Raw genomic sequence first — 15,211 nt, 5'->3', positions numbered from 1 at the left:
GTTTTTATGGCCTCCTCACCGGAATAAAAAGGGAACGTGCTCGGGAATTTTTGTCTTTTTTCTGCACTAGCCTATTCCCAGTGCCATGTGGAAAACCTTAGGATTTTAGTAGACATTTACTGAATGAAAGAAACAATGAACGAATGAAAACCACGATTTTTTTTGAATGTTCATTCATTTTTTGAGACAAAGAGAGAGACAGACTGTGAGCAGGCAAGGGGTAGAGAGAGAGGGAGACACGGAATCCAAAGCAGGCTCCAGGCTCTGAGCTGTCAGCACAGAGCCCGACGTGGGGCTCGAACCCACGAACCGTGAGATCATGACCTGAGCCGAAGTGGGACGCTGAACTGACTAAGCCACCCAGGTGCCCCTGAACGAAATCCACTATTGTATTTTCCGTGGCAAAGCTATCTTTGTAAGGGCGTGGAAAAGTGTCTTACCACTTACACTTTACACAAACAAGTCTCTTTCTCCCCCTCTCATTTTTGTAAAATTTAAATTTAGGGATGCCTACAACACCTTGTGAATTGTGCTTGCCAACTCACAGCTGAAGGATTGCTTATCAATGTTTTGTGGATACTTATGAAGGGTCTGCATTGCAGTTTGGTTAATGCTGGTCTTCCCCCGATATATGCATCAACTGCTCACAGATTTACATTTCCAAGCCTGCAGTATCAGGATGAAATCCCCAATTACGGTAAACGTGGTGGAAAGGAACCCGTATTTGTAGACCCTCAGATGCTTGTCTATTCTGGGTGCACCCTGCCCATTCTTACATCCAGGAATCAGGTCGGTGCAATGGTTACACAATCTTGACAGGTACGGAAGGCTCTGGCCTGGGGGGACGGGGGGTGATGGCACTGGGCTCGAGACATGCCAGGAGGTCATTATACAGAGCGGTGGATGTGTGAAAGTGAGGACAAAGTTTTCAGACACGTAAATGGTACAAGAGACACAAAGAATGTGCAGGCTTCCCTCTTTGCGGTGAGTTTTATGAGTAACATGGAGTCTTTTCCTTTGAAAGTCTTGGTGGCAATTTCAAGGGGGAATGTGCTGTGGATATGGATAGGAGGATGGGAATGAAAACTGAGTGCAAATATCAGCACAAGAGGTGGGAAGTGAAGCACCATCACCTTCCAGGTAGGCGCTGAATGTCTACCGGCAAAGGAGCTCCAAAGACGGATGAGGAAATGTAGACAAGTAGACAAAGTGAATCAGTAAGGAAAAGATTTTCCTCAAAGAACATCCCAGGCCCAGATGGCTTCCCTGCTGAATCCTACCAATTGTTTAAAGGGGAATTAACACCCATCCTTCACACTCTCTTTACAGAAATGAACTGCAGGGGACACTTCCCACTCGTTCAGTGAGGAGAATGGAACCCTGATACCAAAAGCTGATGAAGGCATCACCAGAAAACAGACCTACGGATTCATCTTTCTTATGAATATGGATGTAAAAGCCCTCAAAAAAAAAAAAAGCCAGGAAACCGAATCCAGAGACATATAAAAAGGATTATACACTATGACCAAGTGGGATTTATTCCAGGATGCAGGTTGGGTTTAATATTCAAAAGTCAAGAGTCGGACGCTCAACCGACTGAGCCACCCAGGCTCCCCTAAAAGTTTTTTTATTTTAGTAACATATTCTGAATACATATTTCTTATCAGATACAGGATTTGCAATACTCTTGATTTTGGCTCAGGTCGTGATCTCATGGTCCGTGAGTTTGAGCCCCACGTTGGGCTCTGTGCTGACAGCGTGGAGCCTGCTTGGGATTCTCTCTCTCTCTCTCTCTCTCTCTCTCTCTCTCTCTCTGCCCATTCGCCACTCATGCTATCTCTGTCTCTCTCAAAAATGAATAAACAAACTTAAAGAAAAAACTTTTAACAACTCAATAAAAGCTGAGTCCCCCAATAAAAATGGGCAAAGGATCGACATTTCTCCAAGGAAGAGATATGGCCCATAAGCACATGAGATGATGTTCAACATCATTACCATTCAGGGAAATGCATATCAAATATGGTACCTCTTTGCACCCACTAGGATGGCTCTACTAAAAAGACAGATGTGAATGAGTGTTGGTGAGACTACGTCCTTTATGCTGGTACCAATGCAGCCCCTTTTGGAAAGAAAGTGGAAGTTCCTCATATCGTTTAACCGAGTATCATATGGACCAGGTATCATACTACTAGGTATACACACAAGAGAAACGCTTACGTAGAATCCCACAAAAACTTGTACATCAGTATCTAAGGCACCTTTATGCATAATATCCAAAAAGGGGAGACAACCAAAATGCTCACCAAAAGATGACTGAATAAACCAAGTGCATCATATTAATACAATGGACCACTATTTGAAATTTTTTTGATGTTCATTTATGTTAGAGATAGAGAGAGACAGAGTGTGAGCAGGGGAGGGGCAGAGAGAGAGGGAGACACAGAATCTGAAGCAGCCTCCAGGCTCTGAGCTGTCAACACTGAGCCCAACGCGGGGCTCGAACTCACGGACCGTGAGATCATGACCTGAGCTGAAGTCGGACACTTAACTGACTGAACCACCAGGAGCCCTAATTTTTGTCCCCTTTCTTAGAAAAAAAAGCCTTTACAACCATTTTTCTCTTAAAATAGAACATTTCACCACATTATAGGTAAAGGGGAAAAATGAGGTCTTAAAAAAATGATCGAGTTTAACACAAAATACACATAAACTGGACAAATCTTTAAGTGTGAAATTCAGTAATATTTTATGGATGAATATACCTATGTTACTATCACTCTGTTCTGATGAAATATGTTTAGCGCATTGAAAAAGCGGAGAAAGCAGAGACAACATAGCATTCGCTCAGGATGCTTTCAGATGTGACATCCATGCATGGTTTTTAATAAAGAAGTTCTCCAGAAAACCATGAGTCATATTTCTAGAGGACTTTCATATAGGTAGATGCTTGGGAGGGACAGAGATAGCAGTGAGGGGAAAGGATATTCAGAGGTTCAGAAACGAATGGAAAACAGGCACTCCAGTGGGGTGTCTTCTGTGTGTTCAGAAAGCAGAGGATGGAATAAAAGAATATTTATATATAGGGGGTGCCTGGGTGGCTTACTTAGTCAGTTAAGCATCCGACTTCAGCTCAGGTCATGATCTCACGGTGGGTGGGTTCGAGCCCCGTGTCGGGCTCTGTGCTGACAGCTCAGAGCCTGGAGCCTGTGTCTCCCTCTCTCTCTGCCTGTCCCCTGCTTGCGCTCTGTCTCTCTCTCAAAAATAAACATACGTTAAAAAAATTTAAATAAAATATTTATATATAAATAGGGCATATTATTATACACATATATACACATACCTGTATACAGTATGTGTATATATATGTGTGTGTATGCGTGTGTGTATGTGTCTGTATATGGGGCACATCATTAATAAAAAAGAGGAATAGAGTCATCTAAACCATTATCAGGGTATTTTAGTAAAGAGTCAGGGTCATTCTGAATGATAGAAATTGTTACTCAATCCAAACTGGAAATATTTCCTCTTTCGAAAACTGTCCTCTCACTTCTGGTACAACTCTTAGTTACACTGGGTAGAATTGATGATGTTTTTCTAGGAGGCCAGGTCATACCTCTGTCTATACCAAAATGTGTGTCTTTTTTTTTTAAGTTTATTTATTTATATTTGAGGGACAGAGACAGAGAGCAAGGGAGGGGCAGATGGAAAGGGAGAGACAGAGAATCATAAGCAGGCTCTACACTACCAGCAGAGCCCAACATGGGGCTTGAACACACAACCCGTGAGATCATGACCTGAGCTGAAATCAACAGTCAGACGCTTAACCTCATGAGCCACCCAGGTGCCCTCAAAATGTATTTCTTTTTTGAAAAATGTTTAACATTTTTATTCATTTTTCAGAGGCAGAGTACAAGTGAGGGAGGGACAGAGAGAGAGGGAGACACAGAATCCAAAGCAGGCTCCAAGCTTTGAGCTGTCAGCACAGAGGCCGATCATGGGGCTCAAATCCACGAACCATGAGATCATGACACTTGACCCACTGAGCCCCCAGGCACCCTAAAATGCACTTCTTTATAATGCATTTATGCTACCCACCTGTTCATGACTGTTTCACAGGACATTTCACAAGACACAGCCTTCCCTCCGTAATATCTGAACCTATAATAAAAGCTGTAGTACTGAACGCAATGAATATAGTTCATCCAGTGTCATATTATTAACAGAATCACCAGAGCCTTGCGACTGATTTACCTGCATAAAGATTTTAGCTCATCCATATCTAATGGCCAAAGGATGGTTCCATGCAGTGTTCTAGAATATTTCTGATTCTTTTATACTGGGAAATGCACACTTCATTCAAAAAGCTATTGTGTTTTTTTTTTTTTTTAAATAAAAGATACACTGTCCTAAGCATTAGGCTCAACATACCTAAGCAACATGTTCCAATGTAATTTTATTTGAGAAATACATTTACATTGTTAAATCTACAAGACCGCTGCAGTATCTGAGTGAGATTTTTCTTCCCGAGAAATTGACTTTGAATCTGCACCTTGCATCTGCTAGGGTCATTTTCACAAAGCCAGTGACTTCTTGACATGTGATTGGGAAAAAATAGGAAGGTATCTTCAAGAATAGGGCACCCCGGGGTATCCCTGCTGCGGGCTAGGTATAGATGCGTACATTCCTTCCATACTTGTTGTAAAGGAGGTGTTCAGGCAAAAGGCAGAATAAACAAAAAGTGGTCTGCAGGCCAGATTCTTTTGGTCATGAAGCGTTTCCGCCTTAGGGGTCTTTATTTTTTTAAAAAAAAATTTTTTTTTAACGTTTATTTATTTTTGGGACAGAGAGAGAGAGCATGAACGGGGGAGGGGCAGAGAGAGAGGGAGACACAGAATCCGAAACAGGCTCCAGGCTCTGAGCCATCAGCCCAGAGCCCGACGCGGGGCTCAAACTCACGGACCGCGAGATCGTGACCTGGCTGAAGTCGGACGCTTAACCGACTGCGCCACCCAGGCGCCCCAACCTTAGGGGTCTTTAAATGTCCCCCTCAGGTTGCCTTTGGGAGATTTTTCCATTATGTGACTTGGAAGGACTAACTTCCTTGAATACACGAAGGGAAGGAAGTCAAGATACAGAAGAACTATGGAGGTATTTATCTTGTTAGGGATTGTTTAAAACCCATTTCTCTGACACAATCATCAGCAGGATCTGAATTCCCAGCCATGTCCAATCAAGCTAATGCATTCTGACCCTCAGGTTCAACGCTTCTCCTTGGAAAAGTTCCTACCTTTCTCCTGTACCCAAATGCCCATCACTGCTTTCCTTGTCAGTAGAAGGATGCCTGTGTCCCTCTTCCCAATAAAGACAGCAGCCACTTTACCTAAAACAACTGAAAAGAGTCAACCGTTCATGTTCATACGCTGGGTGAAATGACAAATTAAGAAAACCTGCAAAAGGAAGAATGTGTCTTCTTTTTGACTTAAAAATCAGAAAAGGACTCTGTTCTGAATGCAAACATTCCAAGGAAGGGACAGTTTTCAAGGGTTACCCCATGCAATTGTTAACTCAAGCTTACACAGTCCTCTGCAATCAGTTAAGCAGCAATTATTGTATTTACTTAATAGGTTCTTCAATCAAGTGTGTCCTAACACCTTGATTTCCAAGAATGGCGATGCACACGGATATAAAATTCCATCTTCCTTGAGGAAATCCTGAATCATTCTTAAAGGATCAAGTATATTCTCCGTAGAGTGGCACGGACTGGTCATAGTTAGGCTCATTTGAGATTAAAAGTGAAAAGTCTTTGGTTCTGATTTCTCTCAACCATGGTTTTCTTCACCCCTCAAAAAATCCGTTCATATCCTTGGGTGTCTACACTTGCCACAGACGTCTTATTCTTCCATGGACCCAGCAGCTTGCAACAGAAGGGACCTGTCTCCCTTGTTCATACTCATCCTCCTGGTTACAAAGTCTCCACCCCACGGCAATGCCTTCCAGATCTGCTCCCAGGGCCCTCTGAAGTCCCAAACCCAGAACTGTATTCTTAACATGATGCCTCTAACTTATTTGCTGAATGCACCAAATCAATGCAGTGGGCATTTTCAGCCACCTGAAAGGCAGGCAGAAGAGGAAAGTCCAAGCCAATGGTCACCAAGGGCAGAACAGGGCCATGAACTTGTCTACTCCCAGAGTTCAAGTTCCACACCAGCAATAACAAAGACCCGATTATGGTGTTTCCAAGTGGGTTATTAGGTGCATCGAAACCTACTGATGAAGACAACAGAAGGTGATGTATTTTTTTTCGGGGGAGGGAGGACATTTCTTGATTTTTCTATTTTGCATAAATTTTGGCACAGAGAAGAGGCAAGGCCAACCCTGCTTTGAGCAATGTACGCATCCTACGATTGTGTTATCTGCAGTATACACATCCGTCCACATCCCAGCCCATCTTAGAGAGTCACATGGGCAAGCAGTGCAGCAGGGAGACCCAGAGCTTGTTCCTTTCTACCACCGACTTTCAATAACCTGGTTTTGAGTGGTCCCACATAATTCCTCTCACCTCCAGATCCCATTTCTCGCCATTTTCTCCCATATTCCTTTACTTCTCCAATTTTATGTATATTTCTCTAAATGCAACACCTCACTTTTCCTCTCGATGCCCTGAACTTTTCACCGCATTTTTAAAAAATGTTTATTTTTGAGAGAAAGAGAGAGACAGGGTGTGAGCGGGAGGGGGCAGAGAGAGAGAATGAGACACAGAATCCGAAGCAGGCTCCAGGCTCCGCGCTGTCAGCACAGAGCCCGACGCGGGGCTTGAACTCACGCGAGATCACACGAGATCTCGCGAGATCATGACCTGAGCCGAAGTCTGACGCTCAACCGACTGAGCCACCCAGGCGCCCCTATGATTTTGTTTTCATGTGTATTTGTTTTTGAGGGAAACAGAGAGCAAGCACGAGCAGGGGAGGGGCAGAGAGAGAGGGAGACACAGAATGCGAAGCAGGCTCCAGGCTCCGAGCTGTCGGCACAGAGCCCCGCGCGGGGCTCGAACTCACACGAGATCACACGAGATCTCGCGAGATCATGACGTGAGCCAAAGTCGGACGTCCAACCAACCGACCCACCCAGGTGTCCCTATGTGGCATTTAAAATGCGGCTTAGCAATGCATGGTTTCTAAGACACAGAATGGCAACACTTCCAGTGGGAAATCAAATCAGGGCAAACCCATAAAGAGGGAGAATATAACGCGAGTTAGGAGGGCAGCAGCAAGACGAGGAGATCCTCAAAGTGGGCCAGATTATTGTTTCCCTTTATAGATAACGTGTATGAACTTTTGACTTGATCTTAAGATGGGTTCCATTTGTAATTTAAAACAAAATGCTTAAGGGACGCCTGGGTGGCTCAGTCGGTTAGGCATCCGACTCTGGATTTCAGCTCAGGTCATGATCTCACAGTCCGTGAGATCGAGGCCAGCAGTGCGCTCTGTGCTGACAGCACAGAGCCTACTTGGGATCCTCTCTCTTCCCCTGCTCCACCACCACCTGTCTCAAAATAAATAGACTTTAAAAAATTAAAATAAAAAGCAAACCAAAATCCTTAGTAAGAGAGAAAAACAAACCAAAGACAACAGAGTGTCTAAGAAAAAAAAAAAAAAATAAAACAGTGACATTAGCAAACAGCAACCAATAAACTCCCAAAAAAAGGAGATGTATTCTAGGTACAGCAGCTTAACATTTTCAGCAGAGGTGTCTAAGGCGTATTATAGGGACCCACCAAATTACCATGGATGTAAAATGCTCGTGCACAATGCACACAATATGTAATTCATACCATCGCTCTTTACAGGAATGTATCAATCCTTTGCCCCAGTGATTCCCAGGCTCCTTTTATGGAGTGGAATCAGACATAGAACACCAACGTATCAAATGGATGATGGCGAGAGTCCTCTGGCTGATGTCAAAGAGCTGCCTACAAATGCCACCCACCTACCCCGCATTTCAGCTGGAAATCGAGACCCCACAAAGGAGACGAGAACCATGAAGGCGGACACACCGTCATAGCAGGCATATGGCTCAAATCCTGTGAATTTTATTGATTTATTTTAATGTTTATTTACTGTTTTGAGAGAGGGAGAGACAGAGTGTGAGCAGGGGAGGGGAAGAGAGGGAGGGAAACACAGAATCTGCAGCAGGCTCCAGGCTCCAGGCTCCGAGCTGTCAGCACAGAGCCCGACGCAGGGCTTGAACTCTCGAACCGCGAGATCCTGACCTGAGCCACACTTGAGTGCCAGCAACTGAGCCACCCAGGCACCCCAAAGCGTGTGAATATTTGCTCTGCAAGTACACCGCCTTGACTTCAAACCATTTCTGTGTTATATTCAAAGCCATGATGTCACTGCGTGTGAATGAACTTACACAATTACTCACCTTAAAGACAACTTCAGGATAACCCCTACGCAACCTTCCCTGAGGCAACAATTTTACACCAGTTACAACACCTGAGAAACAAGCAGGTGTTTCTGATACTTTTTTGAATCCTTGAAAAAGTCAGTTATATAAATCTATGGGCAATGTTTCCTAAGACCGTAGAATACCTGTCAGGCGAGAAATCTGTTGAAGTCACCAACTGGCTTAGTGGCATGGACTCCATTATGGGCAGCACGCAGCAGATAGGCAACGAATGGGCAATACCAATCAATCCCACACCCAACTGGCCCTTATATAAATCATTAGATCTACAGCACCGAAGAGCTTTGCTGTGATCCATCGATGGTGCTGCTGGGGTGAATACCACCCTCACCGTGCACCATGATAACGAACGAGCAATCAAGACCCACTTGGAGGCACCTAACTGTAAGCATCGTAATCATAATTTTGTATCTAGATCAACTAACAAGCACATCTGACTTTTTTTGCGTAATTATAGAAGCTACATCGGTTTCCAAACTCATTCTGCAGTTTACCTGATTCATGCTTAATACAGACAGGAAAGCCTGGAGGTGGGATCTTAGTGGAAAAAGTGCAGAGTTGAGGCTTCTCTCAGCCCTGAGCTGGGAGCCCAGCACTGATCCCCACAAAGGGTATCGCTGGGAGTCAACCCTTCACCCTTCACCTCTACATGTCCTTTTCTTGTAAGTAAAGTAAGCAAACCCATCCAATGGGCGTGGTGAGGATTTAGTGAGCAACGACAGCCATCCATGGCTGGCCAGCCACAGGTTCTCGATGAGTGGGTACTAAAGCATAGAAGTCAGACTGTTGTAAAGCAAAAATAATTTAAAGCATGCATGAGACTTCAAATTGCAGGTAGTGATCCCCAAAAGGGAGTGATACCGTGGGAGGTAAATTCAAATGAATGTTTAAATGGTGGGACAATGAACTAATTCAAGATGTAAAGGCAAAGTGGAGACAATGAATGAGTGAATAGAGAGGTTAAGAGCCACAAATAAATAAATTCCGGGTATTTCCATCAGAAGGCATTCGTCAGGAGCTTCTCTTTTATGTCTAAGGTCTTTGGACGCTTGTCATGAAAAAATAAATAAATAAGAGGCAGATGTGATGGAACTCAAGTCTTGGATATGTATGCCTTCCTAATGACCAAGGTGCAGAGCAGAAGAGGAGATATGGTTATAAAAGAGCATCTTTTTGGAAAATAAATGGAAGACGAGTCCAATGACTAGACTTCATGCAGACATAAATAATGACCTTCCAGTTCTGATGATACGTACCAGTTTGCCAGGCTTCATTCCAGTGTATCAATAGCATATTAACAGCTCTCAACGCATCCTGGACTAGATAACAAGTTATATGGCCAATGGCTGGCAAGACTGTGCCACACAGTCATGAGTAAAGAAAACATCCATATTCCAAAACACAAGTGTCTTCTAATCATTATTTTTTTTTTTAATTAAGGTTCAGGTTAGAGGGCGGCATTTGATACATACTAGTGATTACATTGTTTCGCCAGCTGCGATTACACGTGTAGAGCAACATTGATATTCATATGTTGTCCACAGGTATTAGTGAGAATGGAAATTATAAGGTGATTCGGTGTCCTTGTTGCAACTACTGGGCTATGAGATTTCACACCTAAAGCCTCATGCTGAAATCTGTGTTCGTTCCATGCACGGCCTCCTGTGTATACCGTAATTCCTGTTGTCCAACCCTCCTCCTTTGGGTGGGGAAACAGCATTTATTACTCCATAAAAACAACACTATCAAACAATATTTTTCCAATTTCTTAGACAGAAAAAGAGCACTTATGCACTAATGGCTTCTTTGAAGAGGAAACTCAATATTTCCACGTTTTGCGAAAAACATATCTCTCCGTATCAAAAGCACTAATTAGAACGTTCGTCCCCACGCACGGTTGTGCCGCTTTATCGGATCATCTTTTTAAATATCCGGACGGCAATGGTTTAAAAATATTTCTCAACACCGAAAATAGCCGGCTTCCTGCAAGCTAAAAGGAAGGGTCCCTTAACAGTTTTGAAGAGGGTCGGGAAGAAACGCAAGATCCGTGGTGAAGACAGATAAACTAAGTCGCATTTCAGAATCTCTAGCACTCTGTATAATCGGCCAAGCTGGCACGGTTCACCCCAGCAAATAAAAGGGGGTCTGTGGCCTTCGCAGCGTCTCCACAGTAGCTCATTCGTGCACTGTAAATAGACCGGCACAGAGATGCTAAATTGATTCTTTGATTTCTCTGTCGCCCACTACAGCTCTCTGTTTTGCCACCGCGAGTTCTTTTCTAACTCTCGGGAGCAAAACGTGGACTTAATGTCTTTCAACGGGAAATATTTTAGAAGCAAACTTTTGTCTTTTGCTTAAAAGATCCGTATGTATACATGTATGAATGTGTACATATGTGTGTGCATACGTACATGCATATATAAATATATATACACATTTACATGTGTATATATAGTGTGTGTGTGTGTGTGTGTGTGTGCATAATCCCACAGCATTTCCCAGATCTGCACATAATTTCACAAACATGCCAAACTGATAAGGGGTCACCATGTAAATGGAGCTACATCCCACAGCTGGGCTTCAGAGGGGGAGAAAATCGATTTCCTTTCAAATCTAACGTTTTAAGGAACATCAACGCGTCATGCACCCAAGAGAACATTCTGTTACTCCACGGAAGCAAAAGCTTGTTCAATGGGCACTGCTTCATTCAGAAAACAGAGACCAGGGTTCCGTGCTCGGTCTGATGATGCTACAATGCCCTCTTCGAAAAGACTATATGCACTGTGCTGACACGTTGTATCCTCCCTCCACCTCTATGTCAGAATGGACCTTTTGTAAGAGACCAAGAAACACGATTTCCTGTTTCAAGGACTAGCGGCAGAAGCAACTACCCAGAAACGGCTGAAAAAATGTTCAGAAATGCAGGCACTCATGGGGATGTGATGTTAACTACAATGATTCTACAAGGACCTGGCTCAGAGGACCTATGAAAACAGAAAACGAAATAAAATCATAAAACGAGAGGGTTCTTGAAGCTAATGATTTTTATTTTCTTTCATGTGCAAAAACCAACCGGGAATTTTGAGGACTTTATCAAAGCTCCAAAAGGCTCAACTTTGCAAACATCTGTGGGTGATTTGCATTTGTAAACTACAAATGCATTTCTACCACTCTCCACCCCGCCACCCTCCCAGCTCCAGGGGTCTTTCCTAGGTGAATGTTTTCACATGTAAATGAAACAAAATGCTCAAAATAACATGAAAACATCAAGGTGAAAATAAAATATTCTTGGTAATATTTGTCCATTTGGAGAGAACATTTTCAGCCACAGATTTTGTTCGGCAGAGCTCCATTTACGCGCTCTATTGTCTTAAAAACAAACGTTTTCATGTACGCCTAGGAATATTAGTCATGAAATGTACAACGGTAGACAAAACTACAAAAGAAGATAAATCTCAAAATAGAGCCCACCCCAAACATCTATTTTTCCAAGCCCCCAGTGGGGAAAAGGAAATAAACAGCAAAACCATGGAGAGCTCTTACTGGTGGATTTCCATGCCTCACCCTTTACGGTAAATCAGAAACTGTTGCAAAATTCAAGTGAGAGCCAAGCTCCATTGTGTGCAAATACAACAGTCATTGTAACCCCGCCAAAGAGGCACAACGCTCACAGATGATCAGTTAAGGAATTAGGTGAAAGATTTTCCAGCCCCCAAGCTAAAGATGAGTAAAGAAACCTACTCTCTACGGCCCTCCATCGTCACTGCTTCCCGAAGGATCACCCATCAGCAAATGAGTTCCCTCTACAGGGCTGTGATGCCCAAAAAGTACTCATTTGGCCCAAAGATAGAAATGCGCTTGAGTAACATTTCATTTTAATTTGGGACCTTGGAGTCTGCCTTTGTTGGGAGGAAGGATAGGGGTTCCCCAAAATACAATTCAACGATGAAAAGCTGCATGCCGGAAAAAGACGACCAAACCTCTCCTGCAGCGAGCCCAGGGAAATAGAACCTTCCAAGGATCGGAGTAACACAGTGCAGATCAGCTACTTCCCACACAGTAAAAAGCACCACTTTGTCACCGCCCCTTGCACATTTACCCGATGCCATCACTCACCTAGAATTCCCAGCCGGTAGTTAATGGTGATCACAATGACATTGCCGTAGCTGGCCAGCACACTGCCGTCTATCATATTCCCAGTGCCCTCCATGTAAGACCCGCCGTGGATATAGACCATGACCGGCTTCTTACTGTTCTGATCATGGATGTCTGGAAAAAGAAAGTCAAGTAAGGAAATAGAATAAAAAAAAAAAAATCACACTGATGAACGGATACTATGCAACAGACAAAGGGCACGGATTATTATGCTCTTCCTTCTTTGGACTGGAATCAACCATGCATCTATGTGGAATTACATACACCGTGGTAAGACTGCCTAAGAAAACTGCTCAATGTTATCATTTTTTCTAGTCACAGAAATGGTATTTTTGAGAAGCATACGGACATCTGAAGTAATATGAATGCCTATGTACATTTCTGTATCTACCTAAAACACTAGAAACTAGAAGATTTTGATGAAATGCTTACTTCCTAAACAGTGCTCAACTCCTAAAAGGTGACTTATTCAAGAAGCACACGGCGTAATAAGTTTCATCATCTCGGGAAGTGTGCAATCTGCTTCAAAAAGATCATTTGTTTTTACCTCTCTATTCAGAGATGAGCCTACAGATGCATTTTTAACTGAAACATGAGAATACATGAGAACCAGTGAGGCTGAATGTAGCAAACTCCAAGTAAACGGTTAAAAATTATCAACAGAACAGAAACGTGTAAAACCGAAAACAGGGCAAAACAAGATGTCCGAGCAAAGGTCTTTGTTCTAGTTTGCTGACTGCGATAAATATCTCAACATATTTAAGTAACAAAAATGAAAGGGGTGCCTGGGTGGCTCAGTGGGCTCAGCATCCGACTTTGGCTCAGGTCATGAATTCAAGGTTCACGAGTTTGAGCCCCGCGTAGGGTTCTGTGCTGACAGCTCAGAGCCTAGAGCCTGCTTCGGATTCTGTGTCTCATTCTATTTCTGCCCCTCCTCCACTCATGCTCTGTCTCCTCTGTCTCTGTCTCTCTCTAAGAATAAACATTAAAAAAAAAAAAAAATGGAAACAGATGTAATAGAAATGACACAAGACTCCAACCTCAACATGAAATGATGGACATGCAATCTATTTTCAGAGGGATATGAACCCCAGTTGAGATTTGCAACCACTGGGCACCCTTGGTAATGACTTTGTGGCTTTATTTCATAATGATGTAAAACCAGTGTTTCACAATGGTCTGTGAGGACAGGAATTCAGAGACCATCTGTCCATTTGTGGAGCCTGCTTTGTGAACAGGTATTGATTAAATCACCTTTTAAAATCGGTCCTTAAGTTTACATTTAATGTATCACACTGATTCTTTTTACAATTATTTCTGAGTATCTCTCTACATGTATCCATAGATATATACACATAGGTGTGTGTAAATAATGTATATATCTGTCTGTCATCAAAAGAAACCCAAATGTATCCAATGTACATTTATTGTCACCTTTTTTTCAGTCAAGTGTTTTTTCTCCTCCTTCAGCAAGACGCTTTTGATATCTCAAGAAAGGAATTTTAAGGAAATGAATCACTATCATTTGGATGAGGGGGGTGCTAATAAAATGAATTCTGATCACAATCTCAAAATGAGTTCATTGGGTGCCTCAGGAAGGCGGCTCGAGAAACCCACTGGTCACAGTCAAATACAGAAAAAAAGTGTCATGCTCCCATGTCCCTGCAGATCCTGAAGAGATAGCAGAAGAACCGATCTTGTTCATCAAGCGCTACGTGGAATTCTGAAACACACGGGTGTTTGGAGAGGTGTTGGGTTTTGAACCACGTACTCCTGTGTCTGGCTCCCGATTTGCTGGTTTTCCTCTTATTTCTTTTAGCAGGTGCAGGCTGTTGGGCGGTCCACTGTGGAACAGGACGTGGTAGAGACTTTGAAGGCTACTTGAAGGGGTTTTCTCAGAGAAAATGCTAGGTTAACATCTCTAAGCTTTCCAAAGGCATAGAACAAGGTTCTCGTGAACTTGAAGAGGAATAAATAACGAATGCCCTGTTAATTCAAAGTAAAAAAATATATATCACAGGGTGTTGGTATTCAGTGACTAGGGGGCATTTTAAGGGGAATAAAGTTGCATTTCGAGCATTGGGAAAACAGATCCTAAGAATCAAAAATGCTCTAATAAGAGATGCAGAGTAAGAGGAAATTATATCCCTGGCTGGTGTAAGAGAACCCAAAAAAAAAAAAAAAAAGTTTTGGGTTTTGTTTTAATACATTTTCTTTTTGTTTCTTTTTAGATGATCCGATAGAATCTTTTTAAATTAAAACAAAATTTTGTTTCAATACATTTCTTTTTTCATTTTACATGATCTAATAGAATCTTTTTAAATTTTTAAATTATTTTGTTTTAATACATTTGTTTTTTTTTCTTTTTACATGATCTAATAGAATCTTTTTAATTTTTTTTGTTTTAATACATTTCTTTTTTTTCTTTTTACATGATCTAATAGAATCTTTTTAAATTAAAAAAATTTTAATACATTTCTTCTTTTTATTTTTACACAATCTAATAGAATCTTTTTAAATTTTTAAATTTTTTTGTTTTAATACATTCCTTTTTTTCTTTTTACATGATCTAATAGAATCTTTTTAA

General features: G+C 42.3%; 1 protein-coding gene and 1 long non-coding RNA gene across 6 annotated transcripts in view; both read right to left on the bottom strand.

Moving 5' to 3' along the window:
- The window catches only part of NLGN4X (neuroligin 4 X-linked), a 334,832-nt gene that overhangs the window by 114,605 nt on the left and 205,016 nt on the right, over positions 1-15,211 (bottom strand). For 4 of the 5 annotated variants that reach the window (XM_040460135.1, XM_040460138.1, XM_040460136.1 and 1 more), the window contains one exon: positions 12,586-12,738. The exons of the other annotated variant lie outside the window; for it this stretch is intronic. In XM_040460135.1, coding sequence (XP_040316069.1) covers positions 12,586-12,738 — 153 coding nt within the window. The remainder of the gene's footprint in view (positions 1-12,585; positions 12,739-15,211) is intronic. 5 annotated transcript variants of the gene reach the window in all.
- Positions 4,316-6,720, bottom strand: LOC121020187 (uncharacterized). Its single transcript, XR_005786005.1, has 2 exons — positions 5,024-6,720; positions 4,316-4,781 (listed from the first exon to the last, which is right to left on the bottom strand). It is a non-coding gene; the product is annotated as an uncharacterized LOC121020187 (long non-coding RNA).

The sequence above is a fragment of the Herpailurus yagouaroundi genome, unplaced genomic scaffold (genome assembly GCF_014898765.1).
Source record: "Herpailurus yagouaroundi ecotype Mexico unplaced genomic scaffold, PumYag 248, whole genome shotgun sequence".
Lineage (NCBI taxonomy): Eukaryota > Metazoa > Chordata > Mammalia > Carnivora > Felidae > Herpailurus > Herpailurus yagouaroundi.
The sequence above is the reverse complement of the archived record's forward strand: the minus strand, read 5'-3'. Positions and strand labels throughout refer to the sequence as shown.